General features: G+C 32.9%; 1 protein-coding gene across 2 annotated transcripts in view; it reads right to left on the reverse strand.

The window, feature by feature from the left end:
* The window catches only part of Bmp5 (bone morphogenetic protein 5), a 109,936-nt gene that overhangs the window by 22,575 nt on the left and 63,581 nt on the right, over positions 1–23,780 (reverse strand). For both annotated transcript variants that reach the window (XR_007348530.1, XM_015487871.2), the window contains exon 3: positions 11,962–12,110. Coding sequence is in view for 1 of the 2 variants with exons in the window: in XM_015487871.2 (XP_015343357.1) it covers positions 11,962–12,110 (149 nt within the window). In the remaining variant the exon portion in view is untranslated. The remainder of the gene's footprint in view (positions 1–11,961; positions 12,111–23,780) is intronic.

The following is a 23,780-nucleotide window of genomic DNA, read 5'->3' on the forward strand; positions in this document are numbered from 1 at the left end:
GCTCTAGTCTTTATATAGCACCTTTCCCCAGAGGCCCTATGAGCTTTACCGACATCATTTCTCACATGCCCCCAAAAGATTGGTTAGCAGTTGGTTGTATAGCCCTCATTTATTTTAAGAAAGGAGAAACATTCTTTTCACAAAACCATGGGAAGAGTGAATTATTTTTAGTTTATTTTCCAGTTATTATATGGCTTTTTTTAAATTAAAAAAAAGTGTACACAGAGAATTCTTTCTTTTAATAGCATGGAAGATTTAAATAAAATTATTGAGAAGCAAAGTTTTAGCAGAAATCAACCAAAAGTCTTAAAAATATAATGTGTTATAATATAATAATAAGAGTTCTTTTTTATCAGTTAATTTGATATATTATTCAAAAGATTTATATAATATGGCAAATCATAGTTCATTAAATATTTGATCTCACTTTTATTTGATAAATGAATCTGTAAAATGATTACAAGCTACTTTTATACTACCAAAATGGAGGAAAAATAAACTATTTTAATACATAGTGAAGAGAAGAGTGAAAAAAAGTAAAGGTATTTTCTAAAATACACAGTGGAGAACTAATACTGAAATACCTAATATAATATGCCATAGTAAGTATCTACTTTTACTTCCAAAAATGTGGAGTTAAGACATTTAGGGCTTAATTCTTTCCTTCACATAGAATGGTATGATCACAAAGCATTCTTCCAGGTAAAAAGAAATGGATCTTTTCCTCATTGTTTTCTCATGTCTCTAATTATGTCAAAAACGCAATCTGGCTTACCCTGCATTAGCGACCAGGCATAACACCATGATTTCATGGTGGCACCCAGAGAAAAAGCATCCTTCTGAACCATTTGCTTGCAAAATGATAGCTGGTTTCCAGGAGTTTTTATCCTTTGCTCAACTCAGTTCAGCTGCAACATCTGACCTCATAGCATAACTACAATTTTCATTTTTCTATTAGTTGTGTCACCTCAGAGAAAAATCCTATAAAGAATACCTCCACACATAAATATAAATCATACCTAAGAGTAATAAGAAGCATGTCTTTCAAATGAATCAGGAAGTTGGGAATTGAGAGGTTTACAAATTGAATACTTCTGAAATCAAAACAGAAGAAATAGCTACAAACTATTGAAGACAGATGTTTTACCTGTTGACTTACATACATCATCTTATTTACTTTTCACAATAAGATGACAGTCACATCTTTAAAAATGATAAAATAATGTTCAAAGGCTGGGCACAGTGGCTCACGTCTCTAATCCCAGCAACTGAGGAGGCTGAGGCAGGAGGATTGCAAGTTCAAAGCAAGGCTCTGAAACTTAGTGAAGACATAAACAACTTAGTAAGACCCTGTCTCAAAATAAAAAATAAAAAGGGCTACGGATGAGTCTTAGTGATTAAGTGCCCCTGGAATCAATCCCCAGTTCCAAATTAATTAATTAATCAATCAATCTAACGAAGGGCCAGATTTACCAGCCCTGTTATTCCTAAAGTAGTGTGCTCTCCCCTCAGATTACAGTGTTAGTAATTGGTTAGGGCTGATGCTTTCATCTTGGGTCTCTGTATAAAAGCTTTCCACCTTAAGAAGAATTGAGGAAAACCATCCATCTCATGCTTGTCAGTGTCACATGATATATATATTTATATATATATATATATATATATATATNTGTTCCAATAATTGCATTTATTTACTCTAGCCATAAAAAAAGACACATTGATGATTTTGAAAATTTTAAGCAGTGGGCAAAGGGCAAAAAAACTAAGCAAACAGGAAAGATTTATATTCATAATGTGTTTTAAGATGTTACCCCAGTTAGAAAACCCATGGGTCACAGCCTACTTGGGTTTGACAAATTAACAAATACTGATTTTAATCCCCAAGGGAAATTTATGTCATCTTTATTTTCAGTAGAAATCTGGTAATTTTAAGTAGAAATCTAGTAATTTTCACAATCTAGTAACATTTTAAAAATGTACAAGAATTTTTTTCAATGTCTACTTTTGTTAATATTCACATTAAAATGACCAGAGCGCTCGCAGATCACGTGTGAGGCACTGGGTTCTATCTTCAGCCCTACGTAAAAATGAAATAAAGATATTGTGTGTGCAATCTGTATACGGGGTAAAAATGGGAGTTCATAACCCACTTGAATCAAAGTGTGAAATATGATATATCAAGAACTATGTAATGTTTTGAACAACCAACAATAAAAATTTAAAAAAAGATATTGTGTGTCCACCTACAACTTAAAAAATTAATATTTTTTAAAAATGACAAATGCACTTGTTTCCTTTAGCCATCTCTGAACTATCTCTCCAAGGCTTGGCTCATACAGAAAATGATTTTCAGAATCTAATACATTCTTAAAGATTAATTTCTGTTTTAATGATTATGAAATTCTATAGAAATATGATAGAAACAGAAGTCACTCTAAAATGCTCTGGGCGTTCAAGTGTCACTCAGTAGTAGAGGTTTGCCTACCATGTAGGAGGTCTTGGGTTACTCCCCAGTCCAGCAAAAAAATGAAATAAAATTAAAGTATGCAAATAAAATTGATGTGTTCTGGAAAAATTTAGTTTGAGTTTTATGTTTTGTTGTGATTCTAAGTACATTACTGTCACAGTTAAAAGTAGAAGAAAATATAAGCCTAAATGCAATGAAGAGGAGTTTTCTGATAACCTCAACAAATACAGACTTTCAATTAAGAATTTATATTTGATCTCTCACATGAATACTTGAGAATGTGTATATGCCTGGATATTTCCCTTTTACACACATAAAGAAAAATGTCTAATCTTTCTTGCTTCCTTTTGCCAGTTTCCTTGTCACACATTTTACACATGAAAATCAATACCTTGAGTTTTGTTTTGAATATAACTAATACCAGCTTTTTTTAAAAAATGATTCATTTCTATTTAAGTACTATCTCTGCATATATTATTTACATATGTATGATGCTTAAAGTATAATTATGTGCTTATAGGTTTTAATTGGCTTACATTATGTAGTTCAGCAACATTCTAAGCAACCTTTGAAATTACCTGAGAAATTATTTCTTGCTATCATCCCTAATCAGCTAAATGATTAATTCTTCCAGTCTCATGTAGTTCACTCCCTCACAGAACAAACAATTCCATGACCATTAACTTTCATTTCTCAGGCACTTTTTTCTTGCATTGGGCTCTAAATCTGCCCTTTTTACACATTTATAGGACTTCTGGACTACGGAGAGAGTCCAACTTTTTAATTTAATTTCTTGAAGTATTTGAAGATAACTATTTTCAACTATCTTCCTAATTTATTATTAAATATTTATTTAAGACTGAAGCTCTGCTTATGCTTAACTTGAAAGAATACATAAAGCATAAAGGACTACTTATTTATAATATTTATCTAGAACAAATCATGGGAGTGTGTGTGTTTTTCCTTTCAGAACATCTAGAAAGATATGTAAAACTTGTTGTCTCCTGGATATAGAGATTCTCATGTATTTAAATCTAATTGTCATCACCATAAATTCAGCACACAGGGAGCCATATGGTTTTATAAACAAAAATGACTTAATTGCTTTATAAGATAACATTCAGAAAAAGGAGAGGAATATTATCAAATCTTAAGATGTTTAAAAGATCCTGTGATAAGTGGACATAATTTAACTTTGTGAACTTAGATAAATAATAATGAGAAACTGTAGTCAAAACAGCAGGAGAGAAAGAAAAATATCACCCTTGATCTTTGAATTTCTTCTGCTACTTATTAGCTCTGTCAGCTGATATTCAGATTAACCAGCCACATAGATCAACTGATCCTTGACACAGATAGTCTTTTAACAACAGATGCTTACTTTTGAGATTTTTTTCCCTGAGGTAAAAATGGCTGTCTTAAGGACAGTAAGGATACTATGACAAACTTACTTAATCATAAACTTATATTTGAAAAGAATACATCCCAGACTTATTAAGTACATATTAAAATCTCTTTATCTCTCACACAAACACACTTATTCTTATATTTTATTTTATTTTATTTTATTTTATTTTTGGTGCTGGGATTGGGCCCAGGGACTTGTTCATGTGAGGCAAACACTCTACCAACTGAGCTATATCCCACCCTAATAAAGGTAAAAGGAAAAAATTAGCAACATACTCATTTGTATACTCTATAATCACATGCAAACATTAGATGTTAGACTGTTTTTCTAACTAGGAATATGCTGTTATTCAAAAGACACTAAGAAATTTTGGAAAAATGTGATTTTAACTGGGCATATTTAGGAAATATTATAGGGTATAGAAACTTTTAACCCAAATTTTATTAGTATGTTAAATTACTCCTCATATAGTAAGAAACAATAGAAATTTTTAAAAATCAAGGTTATAGAAAACAACTAATCCCATGCCATGTGTTAGATTTCCATTGCTATGACAAAATACATGAAACAAAACCTAATTAACAGAGAGTTGATTTATGCTGGCTTTTGGTTTTCAGAGGTTTCAGTCCACGGTCAGCTGGCTCCACTATTTCTGGACCTGTGGTCAACTAGGACATCATGGCAGAAGGGTATGGTGAAGGAAAGCTGCTTACCTCAGGGCAGCCAGGAACCAGAGAGTAATGAAGAAGCCTGAGTCAAGGTAAACCTTTCCAGGGCACACCTCTAGTGACCCACTTCCTCCAACTAAGCCTCACCTCCTCCAGATTCTACCACATCCAAGTAATACCATCAAAGTATGAATCCCTCAATAGATTAATTTACTGATGAGGTCAGAGCCCTCATGATGCTATTACTTCCCAAAATCCCAACCTCTGAATATTACTGAATTGGGGACCAATGTTTCAACACATGAGTCTTTGAGGGACACTTTATATCCAACCATAATACCTTATTAACATAGCCGTAACAGTTATCAATTTCTGGAATGAATGAAGAATAATCACAGGTTAAAGAGTATAGAAGTTGGAAAAATTATGGGTTATAAAATTTAATATCTTCATTTACACTTAATTTTTCTGATGACTGAAGATGTTTTGGATTTTTTTACAATAACTTTGAGAAAATAAAAGGGAACTAAATTGTTGAGACTATGGCAAATGAAATAGAAAAAACTATTGTGAACCTAGAAGCAGAATAAAGCTGTAAATGTACCTTGTTATTATTTTTATTGGTGCAGATTGATTATTCATATTGCTGCTTTCATTGTGACATTCATACACACGTAAACACTTAACTTCTTTACATCTGTGGGAAATACATGCAGACCAGTGCAGTTTATAATCTGAGCAGGAGACCCCTACAGTGGTTTGTTTTCTTGAATTTTTTTTAGTACTTACAGTGGTTGTTGTTGATGTATGATGCTGTTTGATGATAGAAATGGTTATTCTCAATATGAATAAAGCTCTGAAATACTTAGTGTAGCAACTTCTTTTTAGTTTGTCTAGAATATAGTACCTGGTAAAATATAATTAGTTAATTGTATTTTGACTCTTAGAAATGAGTGTAATCTTGGCATAATGGTTGATTTTAACTAAGAGAAAAATTCAGTGTTTCCTTACCAACCTCTCTTCTATTTTTTATTAATTAATTTATTTTAATTAGGTATATTTGACAGCAGAATGCAGTTTGATTCATTGTACACAACTGCAGCACAACTTTTCATTTCTCTAGTTGTACACAATGTAGCATCACACCATATATGCAATCATATATGTACCTGGGTTAATGATGTCCATCTCATTCCACCATCTTTCCTGCCCCCATGAACCTTCCCCATAAGGTCTGTCTTAATGTTCTTCCAACCAATTCAAGAAATCTCTTTGTTTTCTCATTCTTTTATGGGAAATATTATTTATATACAGTAGTGATTTTATATAGTTTGCTATAAATATCAGTATAACATGTATTATTAGGAACCATTAGTTCCTAGTCTTTAGCAAAGAATATCACTATTTCTTGAACCATGTGTTCCATGAGCATTAAAGTCCTGCCAGTAATTCTACTTTTTATGTAAGAAGTCCTTGTAATGTCTGAGGCTGATTAATAGGTTATTGAGTCAAATACTAATCTATACAGTGGCATCTTTAAATTGAAAATTTTTTCTGATGTTAATGTAGATCAGCCTATCATAAATTAGCTTTGTATACATAACCATATTGAGAGACAAAAAACTGTCCTATTTCCATTTGGTGCAATTAATTACCCCCAAAATAACTGCTATTTTTCTAAAAATAAAATAATTGAGGCTTACTACCACATTAAGTAATAATAATTTAATATTCTATGTTACCTATGAATAGCCAACCAATACAAACTTCCACTAAACATGATACATGTCTCTTTGTGTTAATATCTCTTGGCTTTGTGTCTTAGATTGGAACATATTTAAAAGTTTCTTATCAGTAAGCTTATCAAAGTTATTGAAAATGAACCTAAGAACAAAACAACTTATACACTGTGCTGCCAACTCAAATTTAGATCATGTATCAATTTTATCCTTCCCCTATGTATTTATCCAGAAACTTCCATCTAAAAAGAATATATTCCAGGATTTATTAAGTTAAAAAAATTAGGTGAAGAACCCTCTCTCACACACACAGAGTTTGACTTGTAAATTTATTCAAACCCTCTTTAAATAATCTGTTCAACTGCCTGAATAAAAGACCTTCTCCTAATTGAAAGGAGAACCTCCCAGATCTATGGTGAGTGAAAAGTCACTGTGTAATCTGTAGTTCATTTTAGTGTACAGACCTGAATTCTTGCACTTCCACATGCCAGATACTACTGCCAACACAACCTCACACTTCTTGGTGGGGTAATTGTTATCATATTCATTTTATTTTAATATTTATTAAAATATTAATGTTCATCAACATTGGTATTTTAATCTATTTTCCTAATGATTTCTTCTTGTGACTTATATATCCAGAATATTTATAGATTCTATTTATCCTTCTCATTTAAATTAACTATTAAAACTTTAAATTCTAAGTTATCTATAAGCAATACTTATAAATTCATTTTACCATTAAGCACCAATTATAATGGGATTTAATTTGACAGTTTAATACCTCTCTTTTCTGAAATCTTTTTCTTGATATTGGTACAAAATTCAGTGAAAATTGAAATCTCTGAATTTAAACCCAAAATTTTACCTTGATATTAGACTGTGGCTTTGTCAAAGAAAAATGGCCTTTAGAGTCTTATTTTTAAAAGGACATCATACTGTTTCTTGAACATTAAACAATATTCTGACAAAACAACACTTTGATGACTTGAATACAAATGAATCAGAAACATACGGACTGAATTTTCTTTGACATATAAGCAGGATTGAGTAAAAAAGAAAAAAGTCGTTGGAAAAATTCATTCTGAGTACTGCCAGCCCTAAAATGTTTGAAAACATAGGGGTTTTTAAAAGACATTATAATGAACCCAAAAATACTATCTTTGTTTTTCCTTCTTTAAATTATTCTATAAACCCATGATTGAAAAAAGAATTAATTTACTTGGAAAGTTAAAACTATATAAAGCATCAAACAATGGAAAATTATAGTTTTTAGGGGAAAATCCAAGTCTTAAAAGCTAAATGAAATTGCTATATGTATAATAAACCATGTGTATACATCTAGGGAAAAAATCATCACCATAAATTTATTAGAAATGTTTATAAAGAACTAATAAGTAAGATGATTAATGTGTCTTTCCAATTTAGAGAACTGAAAATCTTACAATGGACTATAATATATAGATCTAAGCTTACTCATTTGCTATTAAAAATAAAAATAGTACCTATTTTATCATAGAGATCTGTTAACGACAAAAAGAGTGCTTGAGAACTTGGAAAATGATTTTGCACAATTGTATAAAACAATTTGTCTGGAATCTCTAGATTTTGCCACTAAGAAGCAACTATGCTTTTTTTTTTTTTTTTTAATTTGCTTGCTCATGTGTTTGTTTTATTTTGCTGAAACAAACATATGGAGCTCAGATAATTATCTGTTTAGCAAAAAAAAAAAAAAAAATCAATAAAATACCCTTACACTCTCTTGCCAAATCTACTGCAGTTCATTTAACAAATTTCTAACAAGAGTATTCCACAAACTGCCATATTTTGCACAGGCGCTCTGAGGAATCATAGTGCTACTTTTGATTTCAACAGCCTTTTGATTTCCAAAATATATTTAGTCCTTTTTGCTATTTTTTTTTACAGAGGTAAGGTAAACTAAATTTAATAGTATACATCACTGACTTTTCTCACCTTATAATCGAAACTATTTAACTATTGCAGTATACAGGTTTGCTCTACAAAATTTTGCTTCTGTGTTATATCAAATTGGTTTGGTTAAGAATCACCCCAAATAAACATCAAAAAATCTTCTTTAGACATGTTCACTGGCAGATGGCCTAAAAGAACTTCTTAAATAACAAGCTCATTCAATGATCATCCACGACATCTTTTTAGCATTTACAACCTGCACTATGCCAAGCATCAAGGATATAGTTATGAAGGAGAGATACACATGCCAGGACCTCCTGAAATGGATATTCATTCAACTATGTAATCATAATTGTGTTCCTGTGATTTATTTAAGCAACAAGCCTAGTTCTTTTATGACTTAGGAACTAAGTTACAAGAATACAGTATACTTAATTTAGATGCCATGTTTCTCCCATGAATTGTTCCTAGATCACTTTCCTAATAGCATCTGCAACCATATTTTATACATAAGTATTGTTTTATCCAGTTCTATACTATAACTTTTTTCTAGAATATGCCATGCATTTGCCATTCTATGTATTTACTCACATTGTTTCCTCATCCAGGAATGAATTCTCTCTTGTTCTCACTACCACCCCTGTGATTTCTTCTTCATCTCTACTACTTAACAGCCTACCCAGCTGATGCAGCTTAAAAGCCACCCCAACCAAGGCTCTTTTGGCTTTGTTCTATTTGCTCTTAATCATCTATATTCTGACTTTCACAGTGTCTTAATTGCATATTTTTTATCAGGAAGGCATTTTATTCTTTCTATAGTTAAATACACACACATGTATCTGTGTCCCAGGTATATGCTCTTTGAACATTTCAACTTTTAACATGTATAGACAGTAATTTTATGTCAGGTAAATGAATAATAGCCAGCAAATGAATTTGAAAGCAGACTTTCCTGAGTAGTATACTTTTGATTTCTAAATTCTTTTGCTGAGAAATAAACATACTCAGAAACAATTATTGCCAATAAAAGATGGTCTGTTAGTTCAGTTAGAAGCAATGTCGCACTAGGAATGCCAGCAGTGGTAATGAGTGACAATCTAACACACTGAAGCATCTGGTTCTTCATATTTATAGAAAAACGTCATGTGTTATTCTCCATGAGATTGCAGTTAATAAAACTAAGGTACCAGGAAGGTCACTTGCTTTTCCAAGGCCATGTAGTCTCCACTTCTGGTTAAAATCTATTTTAAGGATTGCATAAAGCAAAAATCCAGCTAGCCTAGCACATGCAACTATTTTAATATACTTCAAATTAGACGATATTAGAAAAACAAAAAGGCCATATCTCAAAACAAATCCTAAAATTTGGAAACCTTTGAAGAGTTAAATGTTAGTTCATTTTAGGATCAAAAAATAGAGAAATAATATAATAGTACTTAAAGTAAAATTACCTATGAGATAAAAGAGAAATAAGAGAAAGGAAAACTCAAAATACAAAGTAGTTCTCAGAGGAAAAAAAAAGATAAATTCACAGAAAGACAGAAGTTAAGTTATACAAATTGTAAAAGAAATATAAGAAAAGAGTGAAAAAAAACAAAAGAACGAAATTTAAGGAAATTCATGTGGGACGAGGGGGGTTGAAATCAAAAGGAAACAGGCTGATCATATTTCATAGATTTCTTGATTTGTTTAGTTAGACATTTCAAGCATATCCCCAAGGAAAAGACTGGGAGAAGCACATACCACTAATTTAATTTTTCTTGTTTGGGCCACATACCAGGGAAGAAACGATTGGCTTACCCCCACGGTGCAGATTTCCCAGTCACATTTCTGACCATAAATGTACAGTAGTTTAACATTGTAAGAATTCTTGGAAGATTATTTAAACATGTGCTTTTCTCAGCCTACATTTATAATGCTTGAACTCTGAGGATCCTTAACAATAATCTCAAAACCATAATAGGGAAATAACCTATAATCCAAAATACTTGAATTGTTTATAAAAATTCAAAAGTTCAGTGTTGTAATTAAGATCTATAGCAAGGTCTGGATTGGGGTGGAGGAAAGGTATGAAACTTTGTCCCTAACACTCTCAGTGAGAAAGAACTTTCTTTATCCAGATCAGAATTTGAGTTTCATGAAATCTTCACTAGACTAACCCTGTGATCTACTTAATTTGTTTCTGTCATCCTCATTCTATATGTTCAATCCTTGGAGTTACAACACTGTTTATGATATGATCCACAGGCTGTGAGTTATTATAGGTGGAAAAAATGCCACCAATGGAGTCTTAGCCTGTCCCAAACAGACCCAACTTGTACTTCACTCTGTAGCTTATTAAGTAGGCTTTTAGTGAAATACACAGAGGAGGAATGAATGAGACAGGCTCTGTGGCTAATATTCTCTTGTTTGATTCTGAGGAAAGCTAAAGGCAGTGAACTTAAATAAGGTTTATTCTCTTCTTAAAGATTAGCCTCCATAAGACTGATGGTAACATTTGTAAGGTAGAGGCATGAGCACCACATATATCCTCATAGTGTATTTCTAAATGTTTTAAAATCATTAATCAAGTCAACACATCATTAAAGATATTATGCTCTATCCTCCTATCCTGAGAAATATGATTTCAAATGAACTGGAAGTCTAAATTTCAATTTGGAATGTTTGGCGTGATTAGAGGCTGACAATGCTCTGAATATATTGGCCTTGGCTTCCCTGAACTTCTAATTGAATGTGCCAAAGTCTTTCTTCACATAGTCTTTACAAATTATGTTCCATTTCTCCAAAACGCTTGTCCCCACCCCTACCAATTTCTTCCCCTAATCATATATTCTTTATCTTTCAGATTGTAATTCAGATCTTCTCATTGATGTTCACATGTCCACCGGACTCCTCAGCTTATAGAGACATGTGTTCACCAAGGTTACTGTGTGATTACTATCCCATGTCTCATTTGATTATAAACCTCTTAGAGCAACTCTGCCTTTGTTCACCATTGTATCTCCAATATTCAACCAAACACATGGCAAATAGTAGGCACTCAATAAAAATTGGGAGCATAAAAATTAGAATTTCTTCTGTGGCTTTTTAAATAAAAGATTTCCTACAGACCCTCCCACAAACAATTCTGGAACAGTTGTCTTTGACCAAACATGGGACTGTATTATGACCTAATTTGATATTATTTTATGAAATTTTTGAGACTCTTGTTTGAATTTCATCTTCTCTCCTCCCTTATATCCCTGATATCTCCTTGGTTTCTCTAGCACTTTTTGGATATTTGTCACTTTTTAGTCCCATTTTGAGATAAAATTTGTCTACAGTAATTCTCACTCTTCTTTGATGTACAGACTTATAAACTTTTACAAATTAAATAGTTGTACAACTACCACCACAATCAAAACATAGCTCCATAGCATTTTGCATATGGCTGTCTTTTGGTATTCTTATTCTATAGTAGTTACTTGTTTTCACCCAGGTCCTGAACACCAGACTGAAAATTCCTTGAGGTCAGGAGCAGTATAATCTTTTTCTTTACCTCCCATCCTCAAAGCCTGCAAAGAAATGTGTAGTGGATGAATGAGTACCTAAATCAGTTAACTAATTAATATACTGCATGATCATATGGAATGTGTTATACTCTATAAATAAGTGTAAAACACATATTGGTTAAATCCCACACAAAGCAGTGACTCTCAATGTATTCAATGAATCCCCACAAAAAAAAAAATGAAATTCAGTGCTTACCATCCCCTGTTTCTGCACAGAGCTGTAAGCCCAAATTGTTCTGTGGATTAATCACCCAATGATTGCTGGTCACAGTGATATCAAAGACAAGCCAACCCACATCTAAAGCCTGGACCCTTCTTGTGTCTAACAGGAACAGATCTGCATCCCTAAGGAGAAAAGAAACAAAAAATAAGTTAAAGGTTTGAATGAAGATCATCATTTCCTATCCTTAAGTGAAAACATTTCAAAAGCACTCTTTAAAATAACAGAAGTTGATTAAAGTACAAGGGAACAAGTGACTCAAGTGATGAGTAATAAGATACATAACCCTTTATTGCTGGTCTCCTAATCCAAACCTGATGCAGATTAGTAATATCTGAAAGTAATTTCCATTTTCCTGCTTCTTCCTGGCCTATCCAAACTGACTTAGTGGTCTTAATCTGGTCCCTGGTCATCAGTATTCCCTCAAACTAACATCTGTAAGTAGTACTCAAAACAAAGGATCAAATAAATACAGTCAGAAATGAAAGAAGCTGCTCCATGTTGGATGAATATGGATTCTCAAAAGAATGGATCACAGGCAGGATATGAGTCAAGCATCTGTTTCAGGGATAGTTTTCTAATATTTTCCATTTTTCATTATAATTGTTATATGGATACTGAAGGCCAAGAGGGGTCACAGAGGGCACTGTTGGATTAAGTGATGAATCCCATGAGTTGAGAGGCACAACCTACAATGACTGAAAATAACATCCTCTGCAAGAGCAAGTCCCCAGGGACAGTTGTGGCTATGAAAAGGAACTCGCCTGTTCCAGGATAGTCTGCATAGGGTGTGGTTGTTAACATTTATGAAATTTGATTTTATCATTAAATTCACAAATGTATATACTTGTTGAAATATAACAGATTATTTTGTTCATTGTTTCCTTACTACCAGCAGCCTCTAAGCTAAATGTTAACTATTTCTGACATTTTATCTTTATTAAATTTCACTTAATCATTCATATTGATGAAATTAAAGCTCAAATAGGTTAATCATAATGAAATTGAAACTCCTTCAAGGTAAAGTAGAAATAGTAATATTATACATTTTATGACCTTTTATACTATGCTGAATCTATTTAAAAGCATTTTACTTACATAGAGAAAATGAGGTATGTCATAAGTACAGTACTATTCTACTGCATTTGCTATCAATCTACATCATAGAAGTCACTTCAAAAGTGGCTTACAAAATGTAAAAAACAATTTTTGAATAAATCACATATATTATTTATCTTAGCAAAGAACCCTAAAATTGAAAATAAAACTATTTTTAACAGAAATGAAAGTAAAACACGCCCATTGAATATTTTAGAACTGACATCTTTGTTTCTTTAATTTGACTTATACTATTCTCCCATTGGTCTAGATAAGTTAAATAAGTGTAATAGGATCAATTAAATCATCTGGCTATCCTATATTGAACTACACCTACTTTACTCTCTCTATACCATTTCAATAATAGTGTTTTCTAGAGGAAGCCTTCAGCTGCTTTGTTAAATGTGACAAATGACTCAGTTTCAGATACTGCAGACACGACAAGCATACAGTACAATGTGATAAAAGTATTCATTTAGTTCAAACTTGAATTTTAAGAACCCATTATAGTCACAGCGTCATAGAATGTCAATCAAATTCTTCCTCTTTCTCCTAACTTGGAAAACCCACCAAAAAAAAAAAAAAAAACATAATCCAAGAAAAGAAGGATTGTCCTTAAAGCTTTGAGATATTTGCTAAATATCTCTCAGACTGTAATCTTGGAATCAACCACAGTATTCACTTCTTAAACAGAAGAATGAGTCACTCTGTGACTTAAGAAATACTCAAGGGCTCCACTGCTTTCAAGTTTCACTTGAAATATGGTAAAAAATGTCCTAATCAACTCCACAAAGCATATAATGCCATTCTTAAAACACTTGAAAAAATAAAAAAAGAACAAAGATAACTTTTGAAAGACATCTCTTCAGAAAATCAAAGCTATTAGTAATAATCTCAGTGAAAGCAATACTATAATTTTTACTCATAGAGCACTTTTCATAATAGTATCTTAAAATAAATCCCCACCCATTCTTCAAAAGTTAAATATGATTTTTTGAAGCATAAAATTTGTCCACTGAAATATGGAACTTGTATCAGTGGAAATAGTAAAATATCCTAAGCATTTCCTAGGAACAGTATAAAATAAACTTGTCAAAATTGATCTGTCTCACTATTTTAACTTTTTGAAGAAATTCTTATAAAAATGTTAAAGTTTATTTATAAAGTATACAGTAGAGAGAAATCACATATAGAAAAATATATCTACTTATAAAGCAGAAATAATTCTATAATCCCTTTATATTTCATAAAATGATAATAAAACTAATTTTCAGGAAAATTAACTTTAGCAAAACTAAAATTAAAATCTACCTTCTAGCAAAGTAAATAAAATCCATTTACATGAATGAATGCAAGCAAATATTTCAGAATGGTATTTGTGTTAATTTCTCAAGGTTTCCATAATATAATACCGCAGACTAGGTTATTTAAACAAGACAAATTTATTGTCTCATAGTTTTGGGGGATATACTTCCAAACTCAAAGTGTTAGCAGAATTTGGAAGTCTGAAGGAAGAAGCTATTCCAGGGTTCTCAGCATATAGATAATCATCTTCCCTCTATAAATGTCTCTGTGTCCAACTTTGACATTAGTCAAATTGAATTAGGACCTACCCTAATGACCCCACTTCAACTTGATTACCGCTGCAAAGCACCTATCTTCAAATTAGCTCATATGGAGGCTAAGTCTTACTGAAGGCTACGACTTCAACATATGAATTTGTGGGGAGGGACTCAAAATTCAGCCTAGAACACTGTTTAAAAGTATTTCTTTTATAAAAGGAAGGAAAATCCTATATGAAAATATGCAGTATTTGTTGACATTACAGCAATTTTACCAATAGTGAAATGTTTGCAAAAACAAATATGTGAAAATAAATTTATATTGATAGAGATTTATAACAACTAAAATTGTATTTTTCCATTTCAGGTAAAATTTTGGCATTTGCCTGAATGATATAAATCATGATATAAATCAGCATAATAATTTGCTTTCCAGCCAATGAAGTCATCATGCATTTTTGAAAGCTGAATCTTGTTTAATGGGTTTGACAAGGTATACCTTGTCAAATAGGTGTGACAAGGTATACCTGTTATCTCTTCCACTCTGAGGCCCAAGGAGGAAGATTGCAAGTTCAGTCCTACTTCAACAACACAGAGAGACCTTGTCTCAAAATAAAAATTTAAAAGGAGGGGGAAGGTTCCTGGGGATACAGCTCAGTAGTAGAGCACTTGCTTAGCAATCAGGGGCCCTAGATTCAGTCTGTAGTACTGCAAACAACCAACAACAAAAAGATAAAGAATTTGCAGTACTCACCCAAATAGATTTATTTGATATGAAATATCTAGGCATATTAAGTATAAGTATTCAAAGATAAAAAATATAATATACACTGTTTATAAACTCTTATATTCAATACAAATACATTTGAGCAGATCTGACTTTAACCAGAGGTTTAGATATGTCTAATCATGTATGGGAAATCATTGGGTTGGTACATACTTATTTGTGAGAGTGCTTTTTATCTATTGAAAGAGAAAAGAATTTTGCATACAAGCCTTGGGAATCTTAAAATTTCAGAAGGGTAGAGACATTACTCAAGACTGAGCGGCAGGAGGCATAATTTGAGTTACCACCATTTTTATGACTCATCTGAGAATACAAATTGGTAGAATGGAAAACTGAGATAAATATCTAAAAACATGATGATGGAAGAGCTAAAACTTAACTTTATCTTCTTCATTCCATTATCTGTGGACTATAATGAAATAAAAGGATTTGGGGACAGAACTTGAACAATCAAGGAATTTCTCAGCCTCTGCTTCCCTGTGTATAAAAACATGGTATGATAAAAACTTAAAAGGTTTTCTCAAGACTGATATATAATACAATATAATATAATATGGAGACAATATATAATATATATTATAAAGAAAGAACAGACAAGTTATTGTTGAATCTTTACATGATCTACCATAACACAAACGTCTGTTAATTGCTTAATTTTGACCTGTGAGATTTGGAAATGTAATATGTGGGAAGCCACATTGCCTTCAAATGACATTAATCAATATTCAATTTGGATTTTTCAAATTAGCTGTTAGAATTGTTTACTAGAAGGAAAAAAAAAGACAAAGGGAGAAAGAGGGGTTAACAGAAAGAGGAGAGGAAGAAAAAGGAGGAAGTACAAAAGAAGAAGACCCAAGAAATATAATAATCATTCCTAAGAATATTGTCTCAAATATCCAACTATTGCCTGTCTTAGTAATTCACCCTTTTAAAAACAACTTACATAAGCATAGAAGTAGATATTGCATTTGAGATACAACATTTATCCACAGCAAAAACCTGTGGATACTTGGGCTTTTGATGGCAGTATTTCTATTGACAATATCATACACAAATTTTAAAAATCACTCTTTTTGAAGTAACAAAAATGGAAGTGAAGACCATTTACTTTTTAGCTCTGTAATATATGATTCAAAATATGACTCCAGTGATAAATATATAATGTCAAAAATACATGTTTGAAAAGAGTCATCACATATATGTTTCAAGAGTAAAACAAGAAAAATAAATTATTTTATAATCATGATTTAAAATATGCATACATAGGGCTGGGAATGTGGCTCAGGGGTAGAGTGCTTGCCTAGCATGCATGAAAGGTTCAATCCCCCGTACCTTAAGGGAAAAAAAGAGTAAAACTAATTATGTTAATAAACTCTTATAGTTATGACCATGTTAAGTGTACTCATCATATACCTATGTCTAGACACAAATCCAAGAGCATAAATATTCAATTTCCTATTCTTCATTTGTTTGACTTTTTTACCTGGGTAAAGGGAATATCTTTATTTATATGGTTATATCATGATAATGTGTTCTCCTTACAATCAGGCATATAAGAAGTGAAAACATGCCTAGTAGTAACCCTGCAGGTTGTATCGGATGTTTGAAATGTTCATTTTCTTTCCCACCTATTGAGCTGAATAAATGGGATAATCTCATTAGCAGACCACAAAAAGATTATGTCTGAAAGTGTCTGATGTGAAATCAGTTGTTTGTGATTTTTACCCCTGAAAGTAATTAAAATAAATCACAGAATATTAGAATTAGTGAGATATGAATTACTTAGCAAAGCAGTTTATTCATGAGGAATTTTCAGTAGAAATAAATTGATTTCCCATGGTCACTCAGGCAATTGGAGGAACAGCTCAGGTTTCCATATGCCAATTTCAGAAAACTTTCTCTTATAAAATAACAGCTCCCTTTAGTCCCAAACTATGCCTTAATTGTTTTAGTTATTCTTAAAAAAAAAATCATTGGGGTTTTGGATTGGAACACTAAAAGTTTGAACTGAGCCACTAGGTTAAAACAACCCACTTGGGTCAAAATGGAGCCAAAGAGTGACTTAAAACATCACACAAATCCATCCATCTATTCACTAACTCATTCACTTTTTTCAGTTTAACATTTATACACTCTTTATGGTAGTTTTATATTACTATGTCAATTCGACAAAACTGGAAGCCTTCTGCATGATTTTAGATTAGGGTTGGCTACAAAAGAAACTTAGATAACATTTGGAAAGTGAAAGTAAAAGCAGTAGTCTTATTTATGCTTGGAAGTCTGCTTTATGATCAAGCATTATTATAGCTTAGGAGTATTGTCAACATATGCTGGCACCATTTATTGGTGTGAGCAGAAGTTGTACCCACAGCTTTTTAAGATCCCACTAATTCTCCTTAATTCTGTTTCTCAGGATCCAGGGCAAAGCATGTGAACACCTGTAAGGATCTGGTAGCCAGAAAACACCTGCATCATTGAAGTTGGTGGCTTGAGGATAGGTTTGTTTGTCTTCATGGGTTCCAGATATCTTCACAAGTTGTGCTTTTTTTTTCTTTTTTCCTCAAACTCACACCTATCTTTCCTTTCTGACTGTCCTGTGAACCTAATGTCCAGCATTGAAAGCAAAACAAAAACCTTACGTGGACTGTTAAGTCACACCATCGTGGAAGTCAAATCTCTGCAATAACTCCTTCTGGTAGTGTTCCCCAGAGGGATTAGACAGCCACCTTGTGTTTGATTTATCATTTTGGACAACTGAATTCAGCACTAGAAGGACAGTACTATGTACTTTCTGTAATAGGTATTGTGTTTTGTTTTGTTTTGTTTTGTTTGTTTTGTTTTGTTTTTTGGTGCTGGGGATCAAACCCAGGGCCATGTGGCCATGTGCATGCAAGGCACGCACTCTATCAACTAAGCCATATCCCCAGCCCTGGAATAGTTATGATGAACATGGATTTGCCTTATCTGCCCTTGATGCTTCTCACAAAATCACCAATCATGAACTTATAGAATGTTTAATTCACTTATTCATAGAATTGTATACAGCATTGCTACTGGTTCACAAATTCATTTTAGAGAAAACAGAGGGCAGAATGTTCTCATGCTCATGGAATTCACTGACGTTGAGGTTTCACATCACTTTGAAATCCTGGTCCAGGACAATGGAATGGTATTTTGATGACTGAGTTATTCCACAAATTGGATGCCAATGTCTTACAAGAATAAACTTATATCCATAGAAATACTATCTAAAGGAATAAGATTTTTATATTATCTAAATCAATAACTAAGATAGCCAGTATAACTATTTTCTCTCATAGCCAGATGAATCATAGGTCTGGAAATCAAAGGCTAGGAATGGCAGGCCTCTTCTTATTCACTCACTCTGCCTAATCAAACTAGCAAAAGTTTTGCTTCTGATTGCTGAAACATTTGTCTCTGAGTGGTCTAAAGCTCTTTGTCCCCAATGGCACAATTCTGACACTAATAGAGATAGCAATGGTTCCTTTAAATTGGAAGTTGAAAAAGCCACCTGGCCATTTTGGCGTTCTCATGACTGTGAATCAAAAAGTCAATAAGAATCTACTATACTATGTGGGATAAATGATCCTAAATATCAAAATAAAATGGACTGTTGTCACCATAATATGAGTAAGGAAGAATACAAGGAGTTGCCTGGAGTATTATTTCTTAGTAATCTCTTCTCATATAACACAATTCAATGGGAAACTGTAGCTCTCTACAGTCATTACTAATAATGAGCCAAAGACTTTAAGAATCAGTGTTTAGCTGGGCAACGCCAAACATGCCTGTAATTCCACTACTCAGGAGGCTGACACAAGAGTATCTCAAGTTCAAGACTTGCCTGGGCAACTTAGTGAGACCCTGTCACAAAATAAAATTAAATAAATAAAGGCTGGGGATGTAGCTCAGTAATAGAGCACTTGCCTTGCATGCATGAGGCTCTGGTTCAATCCCCAGCAGTGCTAATGTAATAAAATAAAGAATCAGTGTTTGGTTTATCTCACTAGGTAAAGAAAATTAACAAGCTATAGTTCTTGCTAAAACAAAGAGGATATGAACTGGATAGTGGAAAAAGGAATTTACACATACCAATTCCAAATATATGACCAGTTATAGAAATGAGGAGTATATTATTATGGTATTTCTTCCTTATTTTGATATTAACATATGTATGCATATATTAACCAGTTTTCTTTTTCCTCTTCCATTCCTCATCCACTTAGTATATAATAAAAGTAGTTTTTTATAGTACCTCACCTCATATTTCAGGACTGAAGTTACAGCATATCAAACGGGGAATACAGTTTAGCCAGATAAGGAGTAAACAACATCCAATGATGGAATAAAAGGCTGAAGAATTATTTTGCTATTATACTTTTGGAAGTTATGAATGGTTATAAAAGGTATTGATCGGGCTGCTGTACCTTTGTATATTGCCCTATTAATTAAACTGGAAGTATGTATCCCCAAATTCCCTTCCCTCTTTGGTTCTTTGTTAAAAGTTAGCCATGAGAAAAATCTGCACATGAGTTGGATAGTGGAAGGAAAGAAGCAGCTGAGTTTATAACTAGACAATGAGTAAAGTGCCAGACTTACCCGCTGCTCACATGCATTGTCACTGCTCTACTGGCTCACCTTGTTGCTGGGGAACAGGCTGTAGCTCTTCCAGCTCCCACTGAGTATTGATACAACCCGCTTTCTGAAAACCTAGCCTGTAATTCCCCTTGCAAGATCACCTCCTTCAGCTTCTGTACATGCTGGGCAAAAGTTATGTGCAACTCATGATGAAGCATATCAGCTTCCCCTGCAGGTTACTCACATCATGGAAGCTGAAGGCTTGAGAAGCATGAGTCAGACAAGGGTTTCAATTTGTCCAGGGATTTCCAGTTTATCCTGGCAAGTTCTAGTTCTTGTTCTCTTTTATCAATTTTCCTTCCCTTTTCCTTATTTATATTACCAACATTAGTCCCACAACCAGATGTCAAAGCCACAACCTTACATGAATTGTTTATCCAGGTCCCATGATGGCAGAAAGTAAAATCCCTACAACAAATCCCTTATTTCCTGTCACTCAAAATGGTTCCATTCCTCTTACCAAATACTAACAGACTTACTCTCTATTATAATTTGAATTGTGTCTTTCAAAAAAGTATCTTGAAGTCCTAACTCAGGCACCTGTGAATGTGATCTTACTTGGAAACAGTATCTTTGTAAAGGTCATCAAGTTAAGATGTTTGTTAATCATATTTAAAATAGAGCAAGAATATTTATTTGTCATGAGTCTGTGATATAGTACACTTGATAAAAATGATTGTAGTGAAAGATAAATGGGAGTCCAATAAAGGATCCATTCAGTGCATGTTATTTTACTCTCTCCTTCTTGTTAAAATATTATTTATTTATAAAAAGTTTTGCATTTGAACTCAAAAGATAATGCCCTAAATCAATATAACTAGTATCCTTATATCAGAGGAGAGACAGAGTAAGAGATACACTGTGAACTTGGTTAAAAATATGGAAAGGAGAAATAGTGCAAAATTTGAGGAAGTAAGTGCAAACAGAATCAAGTTGAGAGATTTTTCATTGACAGATATATGAGATGTTTATAGGATGCATTTAAATTCGTATTCAGAAAATAGAACATCTCTCACCATTTTAACACAAGAAAAGTGCATGGACAAAAAGTCAAAATCTAAAATAGTCATATCATTAGTTTCCTCATTAGGGGTGGGTATGTGTGTGTGTGTGTGTGTGTGTGTGTGTGTGTGTGTATGAATAAGGAGAAAGAAAAGACATAGCTAACCAAGAGTATAGCTACTCCCCTATCTAATCATGAAGCATTAAACCAAGCCAAGAAAAGCTTTGGGAAATTGCTGGAGGCTACACAGATAAATTTTAGAGGAAAATATGCTATACTATTTCATTTCCACAAAGCACAAAGCTTACAGTCCACAATGACATCACTTTTCCCAGCGTTTCTATTTTTGTAACTATTTCACCTCCTTCCATTTCCTGTTTTCTTTGAATAGCTTATGGAGTCTAGTAAAAGTGAAATGATGGCCACCAAAGGAGAAAACATCCATCTTTTTCTAGGTATTTGATGTAAATGCCATTATAACATTTAGGAACCCAATCTACAGTTCTTGTACTGAGAATGTTAGCAAGAGACTCTAAATTAATAAATTATATTCTCCAGAGTTTATGTTAAAAGTTTATTTCACAAGCAGTTTTGGCTTAAAAGTAATAGAATTTGTATTTACTCAATGATTAATATTTTTGAATGGCAACTTTTAAAATTCTGTGAATCTCACCAAGTATCAGTTTTTCAGAATATCTAATTTCATTGTATATTTAAAAGATCTAGATTAAAATAGGTAAAATAATAATGTTACCTGGGATTGAAAGAATATTACAGCAGAAATGAAAAGGAAGTTGAATTCAAACTAAGAAAATTCAATCAAGATATTTTTAATATTTAGCTGGTTTCCTGAATTACATCATTCCATATTTTTACCCTGCAGAAAAAAATCTAAATGTTGCTACCAGGTATACAAATAGTAGGTCCTTTATTTAACAAGTAAAAAAGATAAACTACAACCAGTAAGCCAGCCACATGTTGTACCCAATGAGTGAGCAATGTACCTAGAACGAATTCCTAAGAGCTCTTTTATATTATTCATCTTATTACCCAAAACGACAAATGTCAAAGAATAATTAAAAGATACATGTTATTTAGGTTTAAGACTTAAATATTCTAATAGAGCAGAAATTTCTCAACCTTAGTGATATGTGTTGTGGAGAACAGTGCCCTGTCTCTTGCAGAAGGTTTTAGTAATGTCCTTACCCACATAACTTATCTCAGTATACTCACACGTATGCCAGCAGCATGCATACAGCTCCAACCCCAACCTCACTAATTGTAACAATCAAAAATACCTCCAGACATAGCTAAATGTTTCCTAGGGGACCAAGATGCCCCAGTTGAGAAACACTGAGATAGAAGATGATTTCTGTACAAAGAGGTATACAAGCTATGTTTGCATACTGTTCTTATATGCTTTAGAGACAACATCATTTAACATCTGAGTTCTCTGCTGTGGTATACTGCTCTCAAGAGCTTAGGAAATATCCCTGAGTAGAAAATGTCAGTTAAAAAAAAAAAAAGTCAGTGTAGGGCTGGGGTTGTGGCTCAGCAGTAGAGCACTCGCCTAGCACCTGTGAGGCCCTGGGTTCGATCCTCAGCACCACATAAACATAAATAAATACAATAAAGGTATTTAAAAAAAGAAAAGAAAATGTCAGTGTATATTCCAAAGAATGCCTACAGAAGAATCCTAAATCTTAAAGAATCAGGAGGAAGGAGATGATGTAAAAATGAAGCTGACTGTGAACTGGAATGATGACAGCTTAACTAAATATATCCAAGTAGTGAAGGTGGCTAATGACATCGAACAGGCTAGCTTAAATATTTTTGCAATGGAGTACAGAAATGTATATTCAGAGCAAAGCATTAGGAAAATGTTGACTTATATATAGCACATTTTCTTTGATTTTTATATAGATGTATATATATATATTTTTTTTTTTTGAGAAAAATCTGATTCAAGTAAAGCACTAAATATAGAGCCAGACACATAGTGAATATCTCTTAAATGCATTAAGTGCTACCTACCATTCTTATTAGTGGTAATACTGGCATGGATCATTTTATTTGTACAATATTAATTAATTAATTATTCATTAAAGCATTTTAATATTTATGGACAATTCCTCTATGACATCTCTCTTCTCTGTCTCTTTCTCTGTCTCTCTGTTTGCCTATAGCCAATCTCAAAAGACTCAACTGAAAGGTAAAACCACTCAGAGGCTTCCCCTAAGGTCCCCACCCTCCCACATAAAGAATTAATTTTTCCTTCATTTGTATTTCCACAACACTTAGTGCATACTTACATCATAGTGCTTAGCACCCTGTATTATAGTTATTAAAGTCTGTGTGAGGCAGGCCCACCACAGCCCCTAGCCCTCAGGCTATAAGCTTTTGAGGTCTTATTTACCCCGCCTTATGTCCTCTATGCTTGCCACATGGTAGACACTTAACAAAAGCATGCCAAACTCAGCAGAATTATCTGGAAAATTCAATCATGTGGAAACCTCATTTCCCAATAATGCCACATATATGAGGTGTGACTGAAGAGCAATGCCTTCTATAAATAATTTGGGGCTGTCAGCCTTATATGAAAGATTAAATAAGTGAAATGATACAAAGTGTGTTAACTTTATACCAAGAAAAATAGAGATTTGGATAAATATCAGAATACTCTTAC

The sequence above is a fragment of the Marmota marmota genome, unplaced genomic scaffold (genome assembly GCF_001458135.2).
Source record: "Marmota marmota marmota unplaced genomic scaffold, marMar, whole genome shotgun sequence".
Lineage (NCBI taxonomy): Eukaryota > Metazoa > Chordata > Mammalia > Rodentia > Sciuridae > Marmota > Marmota marmota.